The 27,926-nt window shown below is 40.9% G+C and overlaps 1 protein-coding gene across 1 annotated transcript in view; it reads left to right on the top strand.

Annotated features, from left to right (window-relative positions):
* The window catches only part of fnip1 (folliculin interacting protein 1), a 53,084-nt gene that overhangs the window by 4,185 nt on the left and 20,973 nt on the right, over window positions 1-27,926 (top strand). The window contains exons 2-10 of the mRNA XM_023275743.3: window positions 9,219-9,348; window positions 13,095-13,232; window positions 13,429-13,529; window positions 13,868-13,942; window positions 14,285-14,376; window positions 14,884-14,967; window positions 18,004-18,075; window positions 19,663-19,798; window positions 20,955-21,156. Coding sequence (XP_023131511.1) covers window positions 9,219-9,348; window positions 13,095-13,232; window positions 13,429-13,529; window positions 13,868-13,942; window positions 14,285-14,376; window positions 14,884-14,967; window positions 18,004-18,075; window positions 19,663-19,798; window positions 20,955-21,156 — 1,030 coding nt within the window. The remainder of the gene's footprint in view (window positions 1-9,218; window positions 9,349-13,094; window positions 13,233-13,428; window positions 13,530-13,867; window positions 13,943-14,284; window positions 14,377-14,883; window positions 14,968-18,003; window positions 18,076-19,662; window positions 19,799-20,954; window positions 21,157-27,926) is intronic.

Genomic DNA, 27,926 nt, shown 5'->3' with positions numbered 1-27,926 from the left:
TCACCATCAGTTACTTGTGCATATTTAAAACCTGTTAGTGTCATGGATTCATATGTACGCTATAGGTTTATATTGCATGGCTGCTTACTTCTCTGTGTGTGTCTGTCTGTGTGAATGCTGCAGGCCTGCCAAGGTTCTGTAAAGACGGCGGCTGTCATCAGGTTCCCATCAGGGCTATTTTAAGTGGTCACACTCAAGCTTCTGAGAACTGCAGGGTCATGGTAAAGATATAGTTTTACGTAAAAGCTGCACACACATCACACACTCACAGTAGCGTTCTGGTGAGTGCTGGTATGTTGGCTTAACATCTAGTTAGGCCTGCATGTCCCCTTACTTTGTCAGAATAGCACTTCAAGCGCTGTGCAGGCGAGGCAGGACAGTGAGCTCCTCACGATTTGTTATTTAGTTTATTGGTGATGACTAGTTGGTTGTTTGGCCTTTCTGTGTAGTAACAAACTGACATATGGGCATACCAACACATGACAAATTGTAAAAATTTCGAACTTAGCCTGTAGTCTGTATTTTTATTCAGCTTTCACAGTTCCCAGAAACAAAATAATCTACTAATAAATCTTTTAATTTTCTTAGTAGTCGATTTCCACTTTTACAACTGATGCTGGTACGTTACTATAATGGAAGAAGGCGTCACACAATGCAGAGATACACGGCAACACATACTACAGTTTGGACGGGGTTCCTCCACAAATATAAATATTTGACGACATTTCATCATTTTCATAATGTGTTCAGTTACACACAGTATACAGTGGAAATTTCACCTTCATTCAGCCTTGAGTTGGGTACATTAAACACTGGATTCAGTCCATAGTATACAGACTGTGGTTCCTAAGATAAGTGATATTTAGCTCCTGCATTTTTCCAGACAAATAGTTAATACATGTTGAACCTTCTAAAAATTGTAACCAATCATAGTTTATTTGGCATTTGTAAAATGGCATTATTGTCTTTCTTTTTTCTACTGATTTGTTGGTTTATTCTTGTTTTGTCTTTAACCTCAAAGAAATTAAATTAAAGTTAAGAATATAAATTGTTGCGTGAATAAATCCCCAAACCCTTATCAGCACAGAGCAGACATAATGGCATGGCATGGCATGGCATTGCGTGTTCACAGATAACCAGTAGTGTGAGTTGTTCCTGAAACTCAAACCAAAAAGTTCAGTTTGTCACATAACCTAATTGTACTACTTTCAGTCTCATAGTTGAGTTAGAGGAAGAAGCAAATGACGAGAAGCAAGGTTGAGGAGGTGGTTGACACGTGATTGTCCTGATTGACGATGTTTAGTGTTTGTTTTAAGGTTTTGTTTGAAAACGTTCATGTGATTCTGTATGAGACAGTCATTACTCTCAGCACTACTATCACTCCCTTTCTGTCATGTGCTGCTGATTCACACATGGTGACAAAGGAATAATCCATTGTGTATACATGCTATTTGTGAGAAGTGGATAAAGACATAATATGTGTAGAGCAAAAATGAAAATGAAGTAAAATTTGAAAGCGAAAAATATTTTAAAAAATGGGTTCCCAATGCAAAAAAGTTTACTCACAAAACATGAATGCACTTGTCACAAAAATATACCGATACACATAGCACCAGAGAATTAATTTTTTTCTGTATGAAAATGTGTGTTATTTTTATTTTGTTACCTGTAATAATATTTGTTTTGGTCTGTTGTTGACAATCACTGTGACCCTGAAAGAACACAGATTGATTCCAGATGCTATCAGTACCTACAGCTGTATGAGTAAGTCAACTAGACAATGTTTGAATGCACCGTTGCTGGGAGTATTGTAACGTCTGGGCATTGCAGCATCTTCGTCCAGTCAGTATCATGTGATTGCTGGAATGCAGAAGTCCTTAATGCAACACAACCGGCATAGAAACTGGAAGATATGCAGGTAGTCAGGTGCTTTTGAGACATGGGGGCCAGCTGCTGCAGGGAAACGCTGTTTACTAGAACTTAGTCATAGCAGAGCAATTGTTAGCTGAACAAGTGCAGTGTTTGTGTTGGTGTGACAAGAGGTATATATTGTATTTTGTCCTATGGAGTAGGACTTAACCTGAAAGCTACAACTAACAATTGATTATTCATTATTCTCTGCTGAATATATTTTTAAATGTATTAATTAATCATTTTATGTAGAAAATCTCAAAAAATAGTTACATTTTTCACAATTTCTCACCTGTAGGAACAACAATCAATTCAGTTTATCATTTACAGTAAAAACAAGCATAAAACCCTCATGTGTGGAACCAGGAAATGTTGGCATTTTTGCTTGTTTTTTGTTTAACCTTTGTCAAAATTGTTGCTGCTGAATCTCTTGACTTGTTTGCTCTGTTCCACCTCTCCAGCAGCAGAGGAGTGTTTCCTCTGTTGTGGATTAATTTTCAGCCCGTATAGTGTTAAACAGCTACAGTGATTTCTACATAGAAGGTTTCATATTTATCAATCAGGCATTCTTTGGTAAATATTAACATGTCTATGCATGTTTGAGAATGTATGTGCAGAGAGAGCTGATGCACAGGTAGAGTTATCTAAAATGTGACAATTGGATTTCAGTGCCACTCCAGTTATGCATTATTATGTAGCTGTTTTTATTGCACCTGCAACACAATAGGAAAGTAATGTGACAGTACAGAATGACCTATAGCCTGTAATCAGCTGGAACTCATATGTAGCCTATGTATTAAACATGTGATGCATCAGGCAGTTTGTCAAGGGAAGGGACTGAGGTGGTGGCTATATACAGAGCTACTATGCAGGCAGTACAAGAGGGTTAGAATAATGCTGCGCAATGGTCTCTCAAGACGGGTCACCTCTAAAGTCATCACCTACAGAGCAGGCTGCCCTCATGGAAAACTTGCCTTGCTTCATCTAGATTGCTCTTGGTGTGGTTTGTTTGTTAGATGTCACACGCGGGCTCAGTGTCAGCGGTTTTAATTTTCACTCCTGACCTTTGTCATATGTTGCCCCTTCAGTGTTGTATGTCAGTATTCACTGGAATACTGTTCCCACTCTAAATGCAATTTCAGCCCCATGCATTGAAATCTTAACTGCCCTAAACGTACACAAGACTTCAAGTTGTATGCCATAATGCTTGATGTTTCTCGCTGCAGTAATTCACTTCATTCCTGTAAGGTCTAAAACTGTTTGATGACAACATTAAACTTGTTGCTGGCTGTCAAAATGGCACAGAAAGATCTTTTAAAAATACAAGCTGCTGGACCTCACAAAATCCTCTGCCACACGCAGCCGGAAGAACGTCACGCAGCTTGGACTGTGGGGATGTTTATGTAACTGTCTTTCTTTCTCTGACAAACACCAGCACACACACACACACACACACACTCACAGGAACACACACACATGCACACATGCACACACACATAGACGTTCCAGTGGTGGTGGAGAGAGAGCTAGAGGTCCCTGAGGTCAGCATAGGCTGATTTCTGACTCACTGCAGTCTAGGAAGCTAGTCAGCTTTGCAATGACCTTTATTGGTATACACCTTCTCCAGGAGCAGCTATTCATGCTTTTGCCCGAGTGCTGTGCTTTTTATTCTTCCTTAACAAATCATTTTTCTAATTTCTTCAGTGTATGTAGCTCCTATTGCTATACGCTGACATACTATTTACACTGTGCAAAATCTACTTCTGTGCTGCTGTGGTAGAAGGTCACTCTCTGGACAAACAAATGTTGTAAAGGTGTTGTGAGTACTATTATTAGTTATCGAATTGTATAAGCTTCCTGCAGAAGCTTCTTTTGGAGAAATAAAAAAAAAAGGAACTGCACAAACAATACATCAGCTATGCTTGCCAACTCTTGCTAGAATTCGTATTACAGTTGTTTTATTGTGGTGTTAAGCTTGGACTGATTAAACTTGTTGGAGTGGCATAGTGCAAAAATATATCGTAGATGTCTCATTATCCCAGAGTTCAGGGTATTGGGGAGGGAAATATTTAACTGCAGGATCAAAATATCTTTTAAAGAACTTAATAAAGAATCTTTTTTTGGGTTAAAATTATCTGTGTGCTCCTGGTATATATTTTAAAGAAATAATAATTTGTTTATAGCTTTCGTTTATAGATTTCTAGGCAAATTATGCAGTGTGCAATACTTTATATATCTACATGAATATCCATTGAAGTTACACTGATTTTTAGCAAAAAAAAAACAAACAAAAAACCCAAAAGTTATCACTATGTCTATTACTGGCCAATATTTCATGGCTAGTTTCAGTCCTCCTCTCTGACCTCCTGCTTATTTTATTTTTACTAAAGTCTCAAAAGGAAAACATCTGAGAAACATTTACTTATTAGGCTGTGGCATTTAAAAGCTCTTAGTTTGCCTGCTCTTTCTTCTAACACTGCTTTGTTAAGAGGACGAAGTGCACATTTACATTTTATTGGACAAAGGAAGATTGAAAGCGAGTGAAGACGGAACACAAGGGAGAGAGGAACAAAAAGAGTGGGATTAGGAGACAACACACAAACAAATCCCCACTGTCACTCTCTTATCACAGTGCTTTCTGACTGTCAGCAGTCCAGGCTCGCTGCTGGTGCTGCCTCTGTACTGTCCAGCACACACAGTGTTCCTGCGATCACCTGATAGTCTCATGTTGTTGTGTGAATTTAGTTCACCGCTATTCTTAGACCCTGCTTTGGCTGGGAGAGGAGAGACGAAAGGAATAGAGTGAGAGGGAGAGGGCTGGGGAAAGACTGGCAGACTCACAATGATGCCCAGGTAGGACTCGGTAATATTTAACCTGGCTGACGTGCATCCGAGTGAGCATGCTGTGTTAGTTGAAGGAGGTTTGGGAGCAAGGCTTGTGTTGTTACTTTATCTGGCTGAGCGTTGGCAACTTTAACACGGCAGCTTGACAGCAAGAGCAGTTTGAAGTAGCAGAGCAGTGGTTTTTTACCGTCAGCCATAGTCGTGACGATCAAGATTGAATCTATCAGTTGCGGTCATGTTACATAATGAGGAATACTGGGTTTGTGGTGAAGCATGCCTTTTGTTTTTGGACAAGAAAAAAAGGGCTGTTTGCCATTTGGCATTATTGCGTTGGATGTAATTATACCTCAAAGAGTTTCTATTTCTACTTATCTGTCATATCAATCTCAGTAACTTTTGCTAATCAGGAAAGTGAATCAATCAAATAAATAAGGTTTGATTGATTCCTCTTGCCATTTTTAAAAGTAACCTAAGCAAAACATTTGTCTGGGATTTTTTTTAGTCATCAGGCTGTTTAAGAAAATGAATAACTTTTATACCTGTGAGACCATTAAAGTCCATTTTGGTTCAGATAACCGAGGTCAAAGCAGTACAAGTATGTAACAGTCATGAAGTCATGTGCTGCTTTTATGAATGACTCCCCTCTCTCCTCTGTCAGCGCTGTGACTGTCACAAGCTCACTGATGGGATACTTCCTCCTTTCCTCTAATTCTGCCTTTCTTTCAGATGCATTTCTGTCTTTGTCAGATGTTTTTGAGTTTTAGTTTTTGGTTTCAGTGACCCTTTCTCTTATTGCCTAAGGTTAATTCTGTTTTTCTGTTTTTGTCCATAGTTTTTTTTTTTTTAATGTTAGCTGCAATTTTTCTTCTGCATCATGCTTATTTTCTTACTCCTTATTTCCTGGTCTTATTGTGAGCCCCATCTTTATCTTTTTTTTCTCTTTTAGAAATATTTTTCACTTTGTCTTTGCTGTTGCTTATAAAAATGTTCCTGTCTGTTCTGCCATTTGTCTTGCCTTCTGCATGGTGTTTATTTCTTATTCCTTCCTTCTCTCATTTCGTCGTTTCTTACTGTTATGTTTAAAATGAAGGGAGCACTGAATTTGGTGTCAAATTTTGCAGATCCCATCTGGCATGATCCGTAAACTATACATCATCTTATTTTTGTAATTGTAGCTGGGTTTGCCTAACTTCTGAGCAATGCAGTAGTTTCTTCAGTAGATAATTGAACTCTGGAAAAATTAAATCACTTCTTTGTTGTATCTGTTCACAGTGGTGGAACAATCTGTTTTTCAGATATTGTTTCTTAAAGAACTTTTTTCTAGTGGTGTTGGCACAGTCATACAATGTACACAAAAGCTAAACACACATCAAAGCAAATTCATAAGTACACCAGTCATGAGAAGTAGCAGTACAGCTGCAAGGAGGCATGTGGCAGAGTAAAGCAGCCACCTGCATAATCTTACAAAAGTCTATGAGCTGAATATCGACCTAGCCCCATACAATGCAATTTGAGCCCATTAAGTAGGCCAGGCAGGTATTACGTCACCCATTTAGCACTCAGACTGGGTAAGAGGTTAGGTCTTCCCTCGGATACAAGCCAAAAGGGGGAAAAAAATGAAGATGCTCTGGTTATTGTAAAGTGATTAAACATTAAATTCCATTAACCAATGGTGAAGTCCAGCAACGACAGGGCAGGCATTCTCTAGCTGAGTAGTATCAGACTCTGGAAAAGGATTGTAAACCCAGACTTGATCACATATGTTAAGGGACTAAATAAATCTGGAACATGTCGCTGTATTGATCTATAGAGTGTAAGATGCATGGTTAGACAACCCTTACACCTCCTCTGTTCTTTTTCAGTCACTTGTTGGTAGTTTGCCATCTTCTGTATGTGATTTGTGTTTTAATGTTTTAGCAGTGGTAGGCCTCTATGTGAAGCCACCTTGAAAGTGTTTGTGCTGTCAGTGAGTTTAGTTAAAATGACTAAAGGCAGAGTTGTTGCTTTTTTATCTGATTCTTCTGTACTTTTTATACAGCACAAAGACTGACCTTGCATTTTATGAATATGGACAAACTTCAAGCAATGGGACAACGTAAGACAGGGGCGTAACTGTGCAACAACACACATACAATGAAATGTGGCTGCTTCGGTTGAATGCCCACAAAGCCTAATTTACATTCAGACGGTGGTTTTGGTCTGTATTGGTAGGTAGCGCTTTTGGCAGAAATAAAATGAGTTACAGGACTGAATGCCGGAGATGGAGTGTTGATGAGGCCCCCAAAAGTTACTCATGTATTTCCAGAAGCACCCAATGACTTTGGTTTGACAACTTAACACTAAGCCTGCAGCACATGACTCCCTCTCCCCTGCTCCTCTGCAGGACTGAGTGATTTTGCCTTCAAGAAAGCTGGTTGTGCTTTGACACCACTGTTTGGTTAATAGTGGCTCACATGCATGGGATTGATACACATAGTCTCTCTCAGACACACGACCATACATCAACACAGGTATTCCCCGGCCTGTCGAGGCACATTGACCAGCAACTGAAACGCTGCTTTTAAACATGGGCTTCTGTGTGCTATTTTACCGGCAAGTCAAATGGACTTAACTGTTCCTTTTCCATCCCTCCACACCAACCCATTTACTATAAACACTTGTGTTTAGGGACACTCCCTGCTCCCCAATAAAAGGCTATATTTAGGTCTAGCTCTATGTCCATCTGCCTGACCCATCTATCTGTCAGATCAGAGAGAAATCCTCGACTGTCAGTCAGTCGTTCCAATCTCCTGTCATCTTTATAGCCCCGTGCTAAATCAGCCAGGGGACCAAATTTCCCCAAAAGCAAAGGGAGTACCAGAGTTCATTGAAGGCCCGCTAGCACCCACAGTGAGTTGTAAATATGCCACAACTCCCTCCACAGCATTACCTGAGATGGCCATCATTAATGAGATGAGCTGAATGAAACCACAGGTTACTTAGCAACAGCCATGGAGCTGAGGCTGCCAGTAAAAACGGCTTAACTGTTACTTAACCGTTGTCCAGTGTCTCCTGCCAGAAGAAGTGTACCGGTATGAAAGTCTATAGCTGTTTCAGATCTAACACCCCAAATTTTTAATATGTCTGTGAATCACATACATTTCAACGTAATGACTCAAGTTGCAATAAAGCTGAATTAGGTCCAGGATTGAAATTAAGGTTTGTTTTTTTAATAGGTTTAGGAAATTGTGTTACTAAAACTGACTTCAATAGTCTAATCTGTAAGAAAGATGCATTTCTCAACTAAAATTTCAAGACATCTGCATTCATATGTAAATTACACAATATTTTCACTGCAATTTCATTCATGTAATTGATTGAAGAAGTCTGGCAAGAGTGACTGTTACTTACGCCACAAATCTAGCAGTGGACAATAGCTCATTGACTCAAGGGAAGTATTAATGATGACTCAATCCATACAGTGCAAGTGCAGGCTAGGTACACTGGCTTATGGGCACCTGTGTTACTGAATGAATAGAAAGCAGGGAGGAGCTGTGAACCGTTTATGTCAAGCACCAGTGAAATTTTCCTACATTAGTAAAGAGAAAGTATTGGAAAGTTCTGCCATCTTCAAATTTGCTCCGTGAGCGCCCTGAGTGGCTGCTTGTATCTGGGTACTGTGAATCTGTAGGGGTAAGTGGGCAGTAGATTGTCATGCCACGCTTTGTAGCTCCCCACTGGTTAAGGTATGAGATGGATGAATGGCAGCTGTGGTATGGAGTCTGCTGGCTCTGCCATGCCCACTGGGATGGGCGACAGCTTAAACGGTGTTTATTACAAGCGTGCGAGTACATTGGATTTACATTTTCCCTTATGCTAACAGCCTAGCTAGTTTTCTACTCCCATGGATGCCTAGCAGATACTTTGCAGACCAACATGACTCCAATATGCTACATAATAAACTCTAGTTTTAATTAGGCTCTATAAAGAAACTGAACAGATTTAGCACATTTCACAAGCATGTTTTCAGGTGTTTGGGAGCACGTCTGCATGTGCAAAAAAGTTGTATCAAGGTTTTTGTGGATTCACAGGGAGCTGCATGTGAAATCTTACAAAGTCGTATTGTTGCTCCACTTGGCACAGTGTTGTACCAGATTGTTTTGGGAAGTGTTTTTGAAGGTTTGTGGCTTCATTACCTCTAAAGTGCAAATTTCTTGGATAAAACACTAACTACAAACTCACGTGCGAAATATGTTTAAAGAATGTTTGAATGCTTATTCACTTTTTCCATTCATTCAGTTTGCCTCCCTTTGGTAAGTGATGCCCCAGCAGTGTAATTGTACTAATTCCATTATTTTTCTCTCCTTCCCTCCTTTCAACCTCTTATACCCCCATCTGTCTCTTTCTACATCTCTTTGCTCTCTCCGTCTTCATTTTCTTTCTCTTGATCCCTGTTTCCTCTGTAAATCATTCCTTCCATTTAGCTGGCCATTTCCCCAGCTGGAGCCCAGTCAGATCAGGCTGATAGTTTACCAGGACTGCGAGAGGCGCGGCAGAAATGTCCTCTTCGACTCCAATGCCAAAAAACGGGGCACGGAGGAAACCCCCATTACTGTGAGTCACATGTTTGTTTTGTGTATCTCTGTGTTGTATGCTGTCCTTTGGAAGCCCTTCCTTGATTTTCTAAATGGTGATGAAAATTAAAGATATTTGTGTTTGCTGGTTTCAGCTGATGCTTAGGCTAACTGCACACCATATCATAAAAATCAGAAACTTTAAAAGATGTACTTGATAAAGAAGTAAGAGGTGAAACTGTATTGCAGAACATGGTTGAATTCACATCCCTGAACAGCGACTTTCCTGTGCTTCATCTTGTCTCGTCCTGCCTGTTAATTATATTTTGTCTTTATTACCTGTGTTCTGTCACATGTACTATTGTTTATTTTTCATTACGTCAAGCCCAGGTAGTTTTAAAGTCTTAAATTAAAGGTATTGAAACGGTGACCTTTTAAAGCTCACCAGCAGTCAGAATAGATGAGCAAAGACAAGAGCAGAGAGACAGTCACAGGCACAAACATGTGATCTGCAGCAAATCATGTAAAGTTCAGAGGACACAAGTTGCACCTTAACCTTGCAGGGCACCCTACTGACCTGCAATGACGGTTCAAGAGTTGAAGGCAGGGAGAACATCTGGTTAGACACTGTGCAAGTCTTTGTTTGTGGATCTGTTTTGTGTTTGTGTTGAAGACTAATTTGAATGATTTGTTATGTAAAATGTCACCAGTGAATGATGGAATTTCTTTCATCCCATTTGAGATAGATGCTATTTGATATCACAATGTCTTCCTGGTTGCCAGGACTTTATCGCCAAAACTGAATCAGTCATGAAAACCAGTTGAATGAGCGCTTATTATCTAAAGCTTTATTTTAAGCATTTAAGGTGTTATGATTAGTTTTCCAGGGCAAAGATCTTCTGAAGGAAAATATTACCATAACATTCAAACATTGTATCAGACTGGTTGTTTGTGTGTGCCATTGCACAAGACAGGTTGGTTAATTATCAGCACACCCATTCAGCTACTGATGATAAAAACGGTTTTATTACGGTGAAGCAGTCTTTATCAGGTCATGTGCAACTATAACTTTCAACGTGTCAGTGATGCGTTGAGCTAGTTAAGGGTGTGTGACCTCTCCCATAGTGTACCTGCCTGTGGATTTTTCCAGCAGACAGTGACACACAGTCACCATGCTTTACCTTTTAATTCTGCGTACCATGCTTAATATTTTCATAATGCTGCTATGCGTTCCTGCCTGACCCTGACCGGTTTGTTCTGGTGCTCTTATCTCCAATAATAATAGCCTTAGCTGACAGCCCATGTGTAAGCAGCATTCTTTCATCCTCACATGACAGCCGTGTCACTCAATGTCTGTCTTTCTTGTTCTCTCTCTTGTCTGTCTTCATTTTTCTCTTTTTTGTGTCGACCTCTCTAAATTTTCCTCTCTGTCTCTATTTGTCTTTTCTAAATGTGCGGTCTCCCCCTCTGTCTGTCTCTCTTTAATGTCCTGATTACCATCCTCTGCTTTTCTATCTTAATCTGGCTATCTTGGTCTCTTCAATTTGGTCTCTTTTTAAAATCTCTCTATACCTTTCTTCAACTTAAACATGCAAAACTGGTCCTAAATCTCTCCCTACTTGTCTAGATTTGTTTCTACCTCAGATTTCTTGCTTCTTATTCAATACTACAGTCCATTCTTTCCATCTCATAGTTTTGTTTAATTTCTCACGCTACACTTCCCTGTTCCTCCACCTGTCTGTCGTTTTCTCTCATCACGCCTCAGGCTTATCTGCGCGTTTAACCTGTCTTTTTACTTCCTCTTTGGTCTGTCTCTTTTTCCACTGACCAGGTTTTATTCTCTCTGTCCTCTGTAGTGCTTTGCCTTCTCTCGCCTGTCTGTCCACCTGCCTGTTTATCATGCCAGTAACCTTGCCATCACAAGACACATGTTCACCTGCTCCTGTCTTACTCTGTCACCCTGACTCTGAAATTAGGATTGTCAGCACCTGGTCTAACTTATAGATCCACAATAAGAAGAGTTGTAAAGTGTGTGTGTGTGCGGCATACACAGTGACATTTGTTAAAAGTGAGCTACTAAAAAACACAAGATATTGCATTTAAAAATGCAAATAGAGGGGTTAGTGGTGCGTTTGTGTGTGAGTGCTGCCTTAGCTGATGTCAGTGTTTTTGGTGCATTCTGCTTTGTTTGAGCTTTGCCAGGTACTCTGTGACTTTTATCACATGATGACTGTTTTTGTCAATGCAGAGAAATTTATTTTAGAGAGCTCAACAGATTCAACATGCAAAGCACAGAGACAACAAAGAGAAAGAGGAATAGAGAAACAAGGGCTCCAGCCAGAGACAGACAAGGAGAAATAACATCGGATGGGTCAGGAATAAAGTAGAGAAGAGAGAACACAGAGTATGGTTGGGAAAGAGGAAAATGTGAGTAAATAAAGAGCTAGAGAAGAAGACAAAACTTAGTCTAGATAGAAATAGATGTGGTAAAGGAGAGAAAGAAAGCTGCAGGAATTAGAGAGGGTTGAAGTTGGAGTGGTGGAGGAGGGGAGGTAGAGAGAGTGAGAAGGAGGGAGGGAGGGAATGATTGCAGTGCTGCTCAGTCACGAGTTCTCCAAAGAGTCATATGACTGGCAGTCACATGCTGCTGGACTCAGTGTGCATACCTCACACTGCACTGCAGCGGACACACACACCCATGTGCATGCTCAAACACAGCTCGCTGTCAATCAGGGTGCCTTCATCAGCAGGTCTGTGCTACAAAACTAACATAAATAAGAGAAAATAGAAAAATGCACGCTGCAAGTTGCATCCAAGGTCTTACAGCATAATGAGGCAAAAACTCTTTGTTCCCGTCTGCCTGTTGTCCTTCTCATCTCACTCTGTTTTTCTTTCTGCGCCTCTCATTTTCCTCTCTCTTTCCTCTCTTTTACATTGATAGCAACAGTGGTTTCAAGTGAGCCATTACCAGTGCCTCGCTTTAAAAGCACACACTCCCTCCCTTCCCCACCCTCCCAAATGCATTCCTCTTGAATAGGCTGCCAAGTTAAGAAGGCACATGACACAGGCTGATTGAGCTCACATTGCTTTTAGTTAGCTGTTTACACAAGTGCCTCTGGATTAGGTTTCTCTGGTTTTTGACCTACACAGTTTGACTTCATTTAGGCTTTTCCATTAATAAGTTCACTTCATATGGATCACTGACCTTTTTTATTTTTGTGACTTAAATGAAAAAATTTTTGTTTAGTTGTTGTTTTTTTTTAACAATCATTTAGTCTCATTGTGTTTTGTTAGAGGCCTCCTTAACTGAAATTCCCTTACAGTAACATCCACTTGAATTTGTTATGTAATTCTCATGTGTGGGTTCTTCATGAATGAGCACAAACCTTTCAGGAGAAGAACGTTTGCATGTCTGCCTCTATCTTGGAGATTTCAACTAAGGGTTCCTGGTCATATGCCGTAATTATTGCACGTTCTTTTTTTTGTTGCTGTCTATGATTTCCATCCAAAAACACCTGAACTGCATTTTAGCTGAAGTTGCTGAATGTACATGCTTAGAAACAAAAACTCTATTATCAGTGACTGAAGTTGCTGCTGCTATGCTTTGATCTTTCGTCAGTAGTCTTCTTGACTTTGTTACAGTCCTTAAAGGCTTCAAACCAAACTGTGAAAATTAGTGTTTGTATGATCAAAAAAAGAGCAGTTGTGTGCTGTCTTCAGAGATAAATAAGCCTATGTGTGTGGCAGCTAGCTTATAGTATTCTGTTTTTTGTTTTCACCCAACAGAGCACTGAGGGCCAGGTGAAGATGTTTGGGAAATGCTGCCAGCTCCGTCCTACAGGAGGCAGCAGCAGTTCCCTGGACAGCTCCTCTTCCTGCACCTCGGAAACCAAGGAAACCAAGGAGCAGGGCCTCCGCTTCCAGGTAATACAGACTAAGACTTGCATGAAAAATTAATTTACTCTCCTGCAGTCATACTTGTACATCCCTATATTCTCACAGAAAACAGTTGCATTTCTACATGTATATAGTATATGTATACTTTCAGGTCCATGGAGAGTAGTCTTAAGTTCATTGCTTTTGAAGGGGAGCAATAATAAAAGATTTCTCTCCTCTGCAGGGTTCGAGGTGTTCGTCCGATGTGGTCATGCTAGGGGAAATGATGTTTGGCTCTGTGGCCATGAGCTACAAAGGCTCCACGCTCAAAATCCACCAGATCAGGTAAGAACAGCTCAGCTGATAATGACAAAAAATACAAACACATCCTCTCACTTGCTTTGCAGGTTGTTCCCTATTTAGTGATGAGATTTTCCACGTGTTGCAGAGTTGGGAAAATTTTAAATTGACATTTTATGTGGCTCTGGTCTGTGGGATTTTTTTTTAAATTGTGGCATATAATATGTCCACGATGTGAATAAAGTATTGCAAGGGAAGAATACAGGTGAAAGAAGAAGTTAAGAATTGTTGAGATGGAAGAGGAGAATTGACGTTGAATGGGAAAGACACATGAACTGATCACATGTTAATGATCTTTGTTCCTGCACTATCACCATTATCAGATCACCACCCCAGCTGATGCTGAGTAAGGTCTTCACCGCCAGGACGGGAGGCAGTGTGTACGGCAGTCTCAACACGTAAGCACTGACAGGCTTATCAACACACACGTCTTGCTCTGATTACTGTGGCAGCCTCTTCCTTTAGCCAACAGATACAGATCTCACCTTTCCTTCTCCTGCCCTCCATCTGTCTCAGTTATAATCTATATTGCCTGTTTTTACCAGACTCTCTGTATTTAGACATTTTTCATCTATGCTCTTGCATGTTCTATGTAGAAACAGAAGTCAGCTTGGGCAGTAAAGAAAGTGTTACATGGTATACAGCTTGTGCAAGATTATCAGGTTATAGGTACATGTACTAAAATCGTCAACATAAACCTCAGAATTTTTATTGCTGGTTTTGTGTTTCATCCTGCACAGGTTACAGGACAGCCTGGAGTTCATTGGACAGGACAGCAACACCCTAAGGCCTGATCAAAACGCCGGACCCAACAGTCTCCTGGGGAACATAGGTAACCATAGCAACTGAATCCAAACCTTCTTTAGCTGCGAGTGATAGTTCCCCAGTTTTCTTATAGTTTACTTGCAAATTGTAAGTAGAAAGTGGGTGAAGTATTTGTTTTTTCTCTGACTGCAGACACTCAGTGTATGTTTTTAAAATAAATAATATAAAGAACCGTTGGCAAATTCTGTCCTTTATGCAGTTTCATTGTGTCACAGAAACGCACAAAATTGCACACAGTAGAGCTAAAAACGTATAAATAACTTTTATTGTTTAGCCATGTCTTCAGTGAGTGATACCACCTTTCTTGTTTGTCCGACTGACTGACCGACCTACAGTTGATGGTCATTATTTCATTTCAGACTAAAAATCTCCTTTAACTAACAAGATGGTCGGACAACTGAAGGCAGCTACCTTTCCTCCTTGTTCATTCACTAATCATGGTTCATGTTTTTGTTGTCTTTTTTTCCCTCTTCCTCCTTTTCTTCTTTTCCATGTTTTTGTTTGTGCTGCGCAGGATTTTCCCAACTCTGCAGCCCTCGACGGGCCTTCTCTGAACAGGGCCCTCTGCGCCTCATCAAGAGCGCGTCTTTCTTTTCAGGTTGGCGCTTAAAACTGGCCATGGTTGCAGTGTGCCAGTTGCATGCGTGTGTGTAGGCTGTAGCCGGAGTAGTGGTGGTTGTACAGGACATGACTCTCAGTGGCTGCATGCCTGTGTGATGATTCTTGCACTAGAAGTGGTAGTAGTAGTCATAGCATGCAATGAGCACAGCATATCTAAAAACCTGGGTCAGATACAGAAACAGTTCTTTGATGTGGTTTCCGTCAGACATAAGTATGATATTCTTCAAAAACAAGATAATGCCTTCTTTTAAAACTTCATTTGGGCAGGATTCAAATGGAGGTGGCCCCGAATAAAAATGCAGTTATCTGCCCTGTTCCAGCATAGGCCCCATGTGTCTTTTAATTACGAATTCCGGCTCTTTTAAATTGTGCAGTTGACGTCGACATTATAAACTATCATTGTGTAAATAATAGAAGGATTATGTATGGCTTCAGACTTCTTTTTTCCTTTGTTTTGCCATTGGCTGTCTGAAATAAGACTACTTCCTCTGTCAGCCATAAAGAAATCATAAATATGTCTGTTAGTAGCATCTGACCCAGGCCCACAGGTGTATAAGGCATGTAGAAATGCATGGGTGTTCACTGGTGTCGGTGGCTGTAGCATTAGTCGTGATTTTTGCATTTTCTTTTTCTCTTGGTGTTCTCTCACATCTTTTGACTAACTTCAGTGCTTGTTATAGGCAATGGGCAATGCTTTTAGGCTTTGTGTGCAGTGGATTGTTGTATTTTTAAGTTTTTCTTTTTTGCCTTATAAACCTTTTAACAAAGGATAATGTACGAGCATGCATGTTCTTGTAAAGGGACATCCTCTCTCACATCCATACAGTTACTTCTACTGGAGCAGCTAATGGTTAAATGCCTTGTTCAGTGGCACTTCAGAAGTATTTGTTAAAGGAAAGGAAAAAAAAAATCATCTTTCTCTGTGGAACTTGTCTCGGCTTGTTCAGGTATTTACACCAGTAATATTTTAGCCACAATTCTACTTCGTAAGTCTTTTGGATAGTAAGGTCCCAACAGTGGGAAAATCTCCACTATTTACCACTGACAATGACTGTGACACAAACCAAATACTGGGCTTTATGTTCCTGACAGCGTAGGATGATGCAAACAATTGCAAGGCCACTGGACTTCTCTTTTTATTTCTCTCATTCAGGAGGCCTCTTCATTTCTTAGTTTTTCTTATTTTGCATCTTGGATGAGAGGTGAAACATCTTCAAGAACCACAAATAGTAGTCCAGTTGCCTCTTACTAAAGTCCTTAGGATCAGCAGTTGCATTCCTACCTGTAATATAGCACTTGAAGAAACCTTGTATCATTAATGTAAAGTAATAGACTGGATTTTCTTCCAGTGAGCTCCTTGATCAACGTGGTGTTTTTGAGCAAGAAAAATAGGATTGGACCTGTATGCCAGTTTCCCTATTTGTGCTTTTACTGACAGACCAGATAGCTACCATATAGAGTATTATAAACAAATACACATTACTTCCACTTGCTTTTACGGGCGATCTACAACAGCAGGTCGAAATCAAACAGTTTAATAATGTAGCATATTCAGCTCAGATTGGTACGGTTTGTTATATTGTATTGTACAGTGCTGTGTGAAGGTTTAAGTTGCTAAAAATAAGGGTGCTTGTAACAATAATGCCAGAAATAGTTGTATACATCAACTGACTTCATATCACCTGCAGTAAAAAGAGAATAACCTAAATTTGGTGCACAAATTCTCATACTTGGAGAATTTTGGTGGCTTTGACCCCTCTGTGTAATTCCTAACTGACTCAGTGGTGCTAAGATAAAGGATATGTGGGGGCCATGCCATCTGCTACAGGATTCATTGTTAGTCGGGATGCTGGAGATTTTATTTTTCATAATATCGATGTGTGTGAGGTTGCTGTCATGCTGTAAATGATTTGGGAGCTAATCGGATGCCTCCCTGATGCTACTGCAACATGGACAAGAATCTAAACTTCTAAAGAGCCTAAATCTTTACAGACCTGATCAGAGAGCTCCTTTACCACAAATAGCAGTAGTTACCCCTGCCTCCCTCTTTCGCAGGAGTAGTAAAACCTCTGTCCTTGCTGTAGAAAACTGGTGAGTTTTCCTTGCACCGTGCTCCCTACCAACTGTCATGCTTAGGACATGATTACGTTGGCATGCTTAGTAGCTCTGTCAGTTATGAAATGTTGGAATGGTCATAAAGCTCAGCGTGCCATGGGAACACTCCCACGCACACACAAAAGCACACACAGAAACACTCAGGTGCTTTGCTTATTAATCATCATGTGCTTTCAACTGTCCATTCAAATGCTGCGTTTGTGGTTTTTACACCTCTCTGCTGTGGGAAGCATTGACATTTTTATTATTTTATTCCAAAGTGTTGACAAGAAGGACATTTGATAACACACACAAAGGGGCTCCGTGACACCCAAGCTATGGGATCTGTTGTAGAAAGACGTATCAAAGCCGTAGCAGCTGTTGCTGATAGTGACAGTGAGTGAGCTGTTGAGCAACAGCTTGTTACAACAGTAGTGCGTTTTGCCCTGTTTGTCTTGCTTCCTGTTTTTGGAGTTTCCAAACAAAGGGTGCACTAACAGCACGATAATCAGTCAGTAACAGCCAAATTTAACAGTAGGCATTAGTCCACTTAGGTTTGGTGCCCTTTATTGTAGAATTGTTTTAAATACAGCTGCATTAAACAGACAAGTCAAACATTTATGACTTTATCTCTTCTTACATATCTCCTTGGTCACCTGGTTGCAAGTCCCTTATTGAGATTTTTTTGCTATAGCTTGGACATGAATGCTAAAAATGCATTCAAAAGCATTAGCTTCTCTGTTGTGGTATAAAGAACTACAAGCCTTTGACTTAGAGGCGATAGGAGCATCTTCAGTGTGCCTGGTGCTCTATTTTGCTGATGGTTGTTTTTTGTTCTTTTTTTTCTGTTACTCCCCTCATCCTTTCTATCTTTACCCTTCAACCCTCCACTCTGTTTCTACCACCTCTTTTCCTCCAGGCCACAGTCACCCCATGGACATGCCTGGTCGAGGTCTGTACGACGAGAGGGACAGCGGCATCGCCAGGTCAGGTAGGTTAATGAGACCAGGAGCCAAAGCCTGGATTGACCTACACTCTCAACACAGCTGAGCTTTGAATTGTACTTACATTTATTCTTGCCAAGGAACAAAGAACATTGAGAGTATGTTGGAAAATGATTAGATTACTACACCTTCATTTGTGCCACCGTCTTCACCTCAAAGATATCATAGATTCCCACCCTTACTGCATCTTTGATCTCTGGCTCTCATTTTGCCCAAAATGTAACTGATGCAGCTAATCTGTGTATTTTTATTTCTCAGGCACTTCCTGTGTCAAAGTTGGTGACCTGCTTTAACGTCACTGTTCAAGGTCAAGTGCATTAACGGTTACAAAAGCACCGGTAACTTTAACCGGTTGAGCTTAAGTTGCAGCTTTACTAGTGCGGTATGCAGACACACATGCATACAGTTTTCCATTCATTAAAATGACTCCCTCTCGAGGCTGGTTGGGGTGAGAAATATAGGGGAAGAAGGCTAAAAAAAATATCCTCATGCCACTTCTCAAAAGCTTATAGAATTCAGACCTGCAGCCAGACAGAGAAAATGATGCTGGATGGATGAGGGTGTTGGGGTGTTTACACAGCCTCTAGGGCCTGGAAAACCTTGTCCTGTGGAAACTGACCTCTGTCCCCCCGCCTCTGGCTCTACCCCAGCCCCCCTTCTACAAACATCGCCACGTCCCACTGGCATGACTGGTACGAGAAGAATTGTGCTTTCTGCTCGAGCACGGATCACATGCAGAGGATTAAATATAGCAGCTCTCAAAACCTGCTACTAGTAAATGAAATTCTAATTTAAGCCGCGTGCTCTCATCTTCACTTTCTCCACCTCCCCAATGTGGTTTGGCTGGAGAGCTTTTCATCTAACTCTGACATACACACAAATACATACAAGTCCCTCTGTAACACACAGTCTCCTTTTGTCTACCTCGTTTATCATCACTCCTCTGCTACAACTCTCCACCACAGCTTTCTCTTTCACATTCTCATTCATACACCTCGTCTCTTGTCACCTTTCCTCTCTTTGTCTCTTCCACGCACCAGATCACACACCATCTAAATGGTTCATGTGACCATTGATCAGCGCCTGCTGCCTGGGCTGTAAATAACCTTGTGATCAGGGCTTGTATTCAGTGTGTGTGTGTGTGTGTGTAGGTTGTCATTATCATGCCAAGCCTGGTGTAAAGCCAGGCTGTCCAACAATTGCAGCATGTGACTGTTAGCAGGCTAGCTGATATTCTCATATTGAATTTATCTATTAATTAGAGGCCGTATTTAGGGAAAAGGGGAAAGAGGGGTGTGTGTTTGTGTGCTGCATTCGTGTGCCCTTTGTTGAGTTTTTTTCCTTTGTGTCATTAAGAACTCTTATTGTCCTCTCTTCTGTCTAGCTCTGTGTGTGGACGATGTGTGGTTGAGAATGTGTAACCCTACGCACTTGTTGTCTGACTCACTCTTGTCCTTTTACTGTTCTGTCACCCACCATTCCCTCCATCTGTTCCCTACTCCCTTCTGTGCTCCTCCTCCTCATTCCTGCTCTCTTGATGTGCCTAACTGTTCTCTTTATTCGTCTCGTTTTAGCTTCTCTGAGCAGCCTGTTGATCACTCCCTTCCCATCTCCCGGCTCCTCCTTGACCAGCAGCTGTGCATCCAGCTACCAGCGCCGATGGCTCCGCAGTCAAACCACAAGCCTGGAGAACGGTGTCTTCCCCCGATGGTGAGACAGTTGTGTGTGAACAAAAACACCTGTGCAAAGCCGTTTTATGCAAACGAAACTGCATACCAATGAAAAGCAACAACAGAAAATAAACTTGGTCAAATAGAAATATAAAGAACATTTACAGGCCTTCTGTTGCACAAACAAGCTAGTGCACAAATACACTAGGGCTTTATCTGGTGATTATTTTTCATTGTCATGTAATGTGACAGTAATTTTCAACATTAATTTATTATTGGTGAATCTGTAAAATGTCAGAAAATAGTGAAAATCACTGTCTGCTAAGACTCAAAATCATCATTACTGACCAACCCAGAGATATTTTGTTTGTAAGGATAAAAATACAACACACAAAGCAGAACCATTTCATGTCTGGCTTTTTGCTTTGACTTAAACAATTGACTGAATATCAAAATATTTAATTAGTGAATTATTTTGGCAGCTGAACCACAAATGCAATCACACACATAGAGTGCATGAAATTAGGTTTTGTGGAGAGAGAAAAAATGTAGAAGGTTCATGAACTTTTCTTCTCACCTTCCCCACAGTCATACTATCTCCCAATCACTAATGCACGCCCTCCTCAATCTTTCTTCCCTCTTCAGGGCCTCCGTCTGGCTCTAGTAAAGTTTATCCTGCGAGGACTTCCTCAGAATCCAGCAGGCAGCTGGGAAAATGACACACACTGCTGCTATGTGCTAATAATTGTGCTCGCAAGCACAAACACACACTGCTGTGACTAGACAGGATGCTGTGTTGGCCTGTCACTGTAAACGCAGCTGTCAGCCTCTGAGTGTGCTAATCTTCCAGGCGTGTCTAGTTTAGCAGCACCAAAGCATCTTGTTTACCAGCTGCAGGAGTAAAAAAAAAAATAAAAAATGCTGGGATTAAAAGTGTTTTTCCTCCTAACTGTTGAAACAGGTAAAGATGTTTGAGTATTTATTGTTAAACTGCTGCTAAAGTACAATAAATACACTTGGAATAGGTGACACTTAAGAATGTTCTAAAAAGTTATGTGAGGTTTTATATGGAGTATGATCAATCTTTATTGATCCTAGTTGGCAGAAGTACTAGGATTAAGATTTGCATGTCAAATTACACACTTTATTCTGTCTCTGTTCTGAAGCTGTTTCCCTGTGAACCTTTTCCTGGTCAGGTCGGTGGAGGAGAGCTTCAACATGTCTGATGAGAGCGGGGGTCCAAGCCTCGGTGTGACTCGGAAGAAGAAGATCGCCATCGGGGTCATCTTCATGCTGTCCCCAAACCCTGAGGAGAACAGCCGCTTTCAAGATTTCTTTTTCTCCCACTTCCCTCTCTTTGAAAGCCACATGAACAAACTCAAGAGCGCCATCGAACAGGTAAATAATGTGTTTTACTTCAATTGTAGACCAACTACATGGTGTGGTTTTATTTTTCTAAATCTTTTAAGGTGTTGAAGGTTTAGTTTTATTGTTTTTATTTAAATGGGGGATTGCAGTTTGCCTGTATTTATGTTCTTAATCATCTTCTCGACTGACAACATGGAGAGGAGTCTGCCAGTGAAATATGTGTACTGGGGCAGTGACATATGAGTAGAACTGAAATGTAAGCCTTATACCCTTTGCTGTTGTAATGAGCAGAGTTGCTGTCAGATTGACCGGTCAATGATCATACCTTGTATATCTGCGGTTCTGTTTACTGGTGTCTGTTGATGGCACTGTGGGAGCTCTGGATGACTTCCAGGTTTTACCCTCTATCTTACTTTCTGCCCCTCCCCGTCTGCTCCCTCACAAATTCCTCAGTTTGACAGCTTCGATGCCAAATATCTAAAAGTGCATGTGTGTTGTGTCATTCTCAAGGCCACGAAGATGAGTCGGCGGTCAGCTGATGCCAGCCAGAGGGCCTTGGCTTACAGCCGAATGGTGGATGGACTGAATGAGTTCAGGTTGGGCAACAACTCTCATGCACTCACGTTGACACGGACAATATTCTTACATAATGATTTTTTTTCTTGTCAGATTTCTCTCATGACCAAATTTGCAAACATGACAGAAACACTGATTCGTTTTTATTTTTGTTTTTTTTTTGAAGACATCTTACACCATATTTGACTTTTTAGGAAGTGTGTATGCCTGCAGTAAGGCGGGCTCTGCACACTTCATTATGGTTTTAAAAGGACTTATTGACTGCATATTAAATCTTTCACAGATGAGAATGTTTCAGCAATACTGCACTGTTTTAGATGTTCTTTGTAGTCTCAGCTTAAGGCCTATGCAGCTCGAGTTTTGCCTTTTGTTTAGTTTATTACACAGTTGAAGTACTTAGTTGAAATGGGAAGATGTAGCAGATGTTGCTTCGCACTTCAAGACTATTTAAAATTCCTGTGTGAATACAAACCATGCTGGACAGACTCTGCCAACAGTTCTCCTTTTACCGCTTCCCGGCACTAAACTCACCAACAGTTGGACAACTTTCAAACTGCCCTTAAAGGCGTAAAATCAACTATCTCATCAAACACACAGCAGTATGTATCTGTGGTGATGCATTTGTTGCTTTTGTGAATATCATAATGACTGTACTTGTTACTTTTGGTCAAACTGCGGTGGCAGTTTTCTTCAATTCAGACAGAGTATGAAATGCTGCAAAGACGATAATATAAAGAACCGTTGGCAAATTCTGTCCTTTATGCAGTTTCATTGTGTCACAGAAACGCACAAAATTGCACACAGTAGAGCTAAAAACGTATAAATAACTTTTATTGTTTAGCCATGTCTTCAGTGAGTGATACCACCTTTCTTGTTTGTCCGACTGACTGACCGACCTACAGTTGATGGTCATTATTTCATTTCAGACTAAAAATCTCCTTTAACTAACAAGATGGTCGGACAACTGAAGGCAGCTACCTTTCCTCCTTGTTCATTCACTAATCATGGTTCATGTTTTTGTTGTCTTTTTTTCCCTCTTCCTCCTTTTCTTCTTTTCCATGTTTTTGTTTGTGCTGCGCAGGATTTTCCCAACTCTGCAGCCCTCGACGGGCCTTCTCTGAACAGGGCCCTCTGCGCCTCATCAAGAGCGCGTCTTTCTTTTCAGGTTGGCGCTTAAAACTGGCCATGGTTGCAGTGTGCCAGTTGCATGCGTGTGTGTAGGCTGTAGCCGGAGTAGTGGTGGTTGTACAGGACATGACTCTCAGTGGCTGCATGCCTGTGTGATGATTCTTGCACTAGAAGTGGTAGTAGTAGTCATAGCATGCAATGAGCACAGCATATCTAAAAACCTGGGTCAGATACAGAAACAGTTCTTTGATGTGGTTTCCGTCAGACATAAGTATGATATTCTTCAAAAACAAGATAATGCCTTCTTTTAAAACTTCATTTGGGCAGGATTCAAATGGAGGTGGCCCCGAATAAAAATGCAGTTATCTGCCCTGTTCCAGCATAGGCCCCATGTGTCTTTTAATTACGAATTCCGGCTCTTTTAAATTGTGCAGTTGACGTCGACATTATAAACTATCATTGTGTAAATAATAGAAGGATTATGTATGGCTTCAGACTTCTTTTTTCCTTTGTTTTGCCATTGGCTGTCTGAAATAAGACTACTTCCTCTGTCAGCCATAAAGAAATCATAAATATGTCTGTTAGTAGCATCTGACCCAGGCCCACAGGTGTATAAGGCATGTAGAAATGCATGGGTGTTCACTGGTGTCGGTGGCTGTAGCATTAGTCGTGATTTTTGCATTTTCTTTTTCTCTTGGTGTTCTCTCACATCTTTTGACTAACTTCAGTGCTTGTTATAGGCAATGGGCAATGCTTTTAGGCTTTGTGTGCAGTGGATTGTTGTATTTTTAAGTTTTTCTTTTTTGCCTTATAAACCTTTTAACAAAGGATAATGTACGAGCATGCATGTTCTTGTAAAGGGACATCCTCTCTCACATCCATACAGTTACTTCTACTGGAGCAGCTAATGGTTAAATGCCTTGTTCAGTGGCACTTCAGAAGTATTTGTTAAAGGAAAGGAAAAAAAAAATCATCTTTCTCTGTGGAACTTGTCTCGGCTTGTTCAGGTATTTACACCAGTAATATTTTAGCCACAATTCTACTTCGTAAGTCTTTTGGATAGTAAGGTCCCAACAGTGGGAAAATCTCCACTATTTACCACTGACAATGACTGTGACACAAACCAAATACTGGGCTTTATGTTCCTGACAGCGTAGGATGATGCAAACAATTGCAAGGCCACTGGACTTCTCTTTTTATTTCTCTCATTCAGGAGGCCTCTTCATTTCTTAGTTTTTCTTATTTTGCATCTTGGATGAGAGGTGAAACATCTTCAAGAACCACAAATAGTAGTCCAGTTGCCTCTTACTAAAGTCCTTAGGATCAGCAGTTGCATTCCTACCTGTAATATAGCACTTGAAGAAACCTTGTATCATTAATGTAAAGTAATAGACTGGATTTTCTTCCAGTGAGCTCCTTGATCAACGTGGTGTTTTTGAGCAAGAAAAATAGGATTGGACCTGTATGCCAGTTTCCCTATTTGTGCTTTTACTGACAGACCAGATAGCTACCATATAGAGTATTATAAACAAATACACATTACTTCCACTTGCTTTTACGGGCGATCTACAACAGCAGGTCGAAATCAAACAGTTTAATAATGTAGCATATTCAGCTCAGATTGGTACGGTTTGTTATATTGTATTGTACAGTGCTGTGTGAAGGTTTAAGTTGCTAAAAATAAGGGTGCTTGTAACAATAATGCCAGAAATAGTTGTATACATCAACTGACTTCATATCACCTGCAGTAAAAAGAGAATAACCTAAATTTGGTGCACAAATTCTCATACTTGGAGAATTTTGGTGGCTTTGACCCCTCTGTGTAATTCCTAACTGACTCAGTGGTGCTAAGATAAAGGATATGTGGGGGCCATGCCATCTGCTACAGGATTCATTGTTAGTCGGGATGCTGGAGATTTTATTTTTCATAATATCGATGTGTGTGAGGTTGCTGTCATGCTGTAAATGATTTGGGAGCTAATCGGATGCCTCCCTGATGCTACTGCAACATGGACAAGAATCTAAACTTCTAAAGAGCCTAAATCTTTACAGACCTGATCAGAGAGCTCCTTTACCACAAATAGCAGTAGTTACCCCTGCCTCCCTCTTTCGCAGGAGTAGTAAAACCTCTGTCCTTGCTGTAGAAAACTGGTGAGTTTTCCTTGCACCGTGCTCCCTACCAACTGTCATGCTTAGGACATGATTACGTTGGCATGCTTAGTAGCTCTGTCAGTTATGAAATGTTGGAATGGTCATAAAGCTCAGCGTGCCATGGGAACACTCCCACGCACACACAAAAGCACACACAGAAACACTCAGGTGCTTTGCTTATTAATCATCATGTGCTTTCAACTGTCCATTCAAATGCTGCGTTTGTGGTTTTTACACCTCTCTGCTGTGGGAAGCATTGACATTTTTATTATTTTATTCCAAAGTGTTGACAAGAAGGACATTTGATAACACACACAAAGGGGCTCCGTGACACCCAAGCTATGGGATCTGTTGTAGAAAGACGTATCAAAGCCGTAGCAGCTGTTGCTGATAGTGACAGTGAGTGAGCTGTTGAGCAACAGCTTGTTACAACAGTAGTGCGTTTTGCCCTGTTTGTCTTGCTTCCTGTTTTTGGAGTTTCCAAACAAAGGGTGCACTAACAGCACGATAATCAGTCAGTAACAGCCAAATTTAACAGTAGGCATTAGTCCACTTAGGTTTGGTGCCCTTTATTGTAGAATTGTTTTAAATACAGCTGCATTAAACAGACAAGTCAAACATTTATGACTTTATCTCTTCTTACATATCTCCTTGGTCACCTGGTTGCAAGTCCCTTATTGAGATTTTTTTGCTATAGCTTGGACATGAATGCTAAAAATGCATTCAAAAGCATTAGCTTCTCTGTTGTGGTATAAAGAACTACAAGCCTTTGACTTAGAGGCGATAGGAGCATCTTCAGTGTGCCTGGTGCTCTATTTTGCTGATGGTTGTTTTTTGTTCTTTTTTTTCTGTTACTCCCCTCATCCTTTCTATCTTTACCCTTCAACCCTCCACTCTGTTTCTACCACCTCTTTTCCTCCAGGCCACAGTCACCCCATGGACATGCCTGGTCGAGGTCTGTACGACGAGAGGGACAGCGGCATCGCCAGGTCAGGTAGGTTAATGAGACTAGGAGCCAAAGCCTGGATTGACCTACACTCTCAACACAGCTGAGCTTTGAATTGTACTTACATTTATTCTTGCCAAGGAACAAAGAACATTGAGAGTATGTTGGAAAATGATTAGATTACTACACCTTCATTTGTGCCACCGTCTTCACCTCAAAGATATCATAGATTCCCACCCTTACTGCATCTTTGATCTCTGGCTCTCATTTTGCCCAAAATGTAACTGATGCAGCTAATCTGTGTATTTTTATTTCTCAGGCACTTCCTGTGTCAAAGTTGGTGACCTGCTTTAACGTCACTGTTCAAGGTCAAGTGCATTAACGGTTACAAAAGCACCGGTAACTTTAACCGGTTGAGCTTAAGTTGCAGCTTTAATTCAATTCAATTCAATTTTATTTATATAGCGCCAATTACAGTCAAATTGTCTCGAGACGCTTTACAGAACCCATATGCCTGACCCCCAGAGCAAGCCAAAAGGCGACAGTGGCAAGGAAAACACCCTTTTAACAGGGAAAAAAACCTCGAGCAGAACCCGGCTCTAATGTGGGGGGACCCATCTGCCTGCTGGCCGGGCGGGTTGAGAGGGACAGAAGAGGTAGAAAGGTAGAGATAGAGGGATAGAAGTAGAGGGGTATAGGTAGAGAGGTAGAGATAGAGGGATACAGATAGAGGGGTAGAGATAGAGAGGTGGGGGGGTGGGACACAAGGACCATAAAACACAGCCACACATCTGAAGCATCCAGCATCCAGCTCTGGGACCAGGGACACTCGGAGAAAGGACACAGAAAGAAACAGAGTGAATGTAATGCAATAATGGTATATATAGTAAATACATAGGTAGTTAGAGAAGGGCTCAGTGCATCAAGAGAGGTTCCCCAGCAGCCTAGGCCTATAGCAGCATAACTAGGGGCAAACTAAAGGGACGTCAAGAGGGGAAGTCAGTTGTGCAAATGAAAACACCAGCATACCCCGTCAGGGTCCCCCAGTCAGCCCTAACTATAAGCTTTGTCGAAAAGGAAGGTTTTAAGCCTGGTCTTAAAAATAGAGAGGGTGTCCGCCTCCCGAACCCAAACTGGGAGCTGGTTCCACAGGAGAGGTGCCTGATAACTGAAGGCTCTGCCTCCCATTCTACTTTTAGAGATTCTAGGAACAACAAGTAAGCCTGCAGTTTGAGAGCGAAGAGTTCTGCTAGGATAATATGGTACTATCAGGTCTTTAAGATATGATGGAGATTGGTTGTTAAGAGCTTTATATGTCAGAAGAAGGATTTTGAATTCTATTCTAGATTTAACAGGAAGCCAATGAAGAGAATCCAATATAGGAGAAATATGATCTCTCTTGCTAACTCCCGTCAGTACTCTGGCTGCAGCGTTTTGGATCAGCTGTAGATATTTCAGAGAGCTATTGGGACAACGTGATAATAAGGAATTACAGTAGTCAAGCCTAGAAGTAACAAATGCATGGACTAGTTTTTCTGCATCACTCTGAGACAGGATGTTCCTGATTTTCACAATATTTCTCAGGTGGAAAAAGGAAGTCCTACAGATTTGTTTTATGTGCGAGTTAAAGGACATGTCCTGGTCAAAGATAACGCCGAGGTTCCTCACAGTAGTACTGGAGGCCAATGTAATGTCATCCAGAGTAACTATATGCTTTGAAAGCAATTCTCTAAGATGTTTGGGGCCAAATACAATGACTTCAGTCTTGTCTGAATTTAGTAGTAAGAAATTATAGGTCATCCAGGTCTTTATGTCCTTAAGACAATCTTGCAGTCTAGCTAGCTGATTAGTTTCATTTGGCTTCATAGATAAATACAATTGAGTGTCGTCAGCATAACAATGGAAATTAATACAGTGCTTCCTAATAATGTTGCCTAAGGGAAGCATGTATAGTGTGAACAGTATTGGTCCTAAGACAGAACCCTGAGGAACTCCATGA

The sequence above is a fragment of the Amphiprion ocellaris genome, chromosome 14 (genome assembly GCF_022539595.1).
Source record: "Amphiprion ocellaris isolate individual 3 ecotype Okinawa chromosome 14, ASM2253959v1, whole genome shotgun sequence".
In the NCBI taxonomy this organism is placed as follows: domain Eukaryota; kingdom Metazoa; phylum Chordata; class Actinopteri; family Pomacentridae; genus Amphiprion; species Amphiprion ocellaris.
Note: the sequence above shows the minus strand (reverse complement) of the source record. Positions and strands in the feature narration are given on the sequence as shown.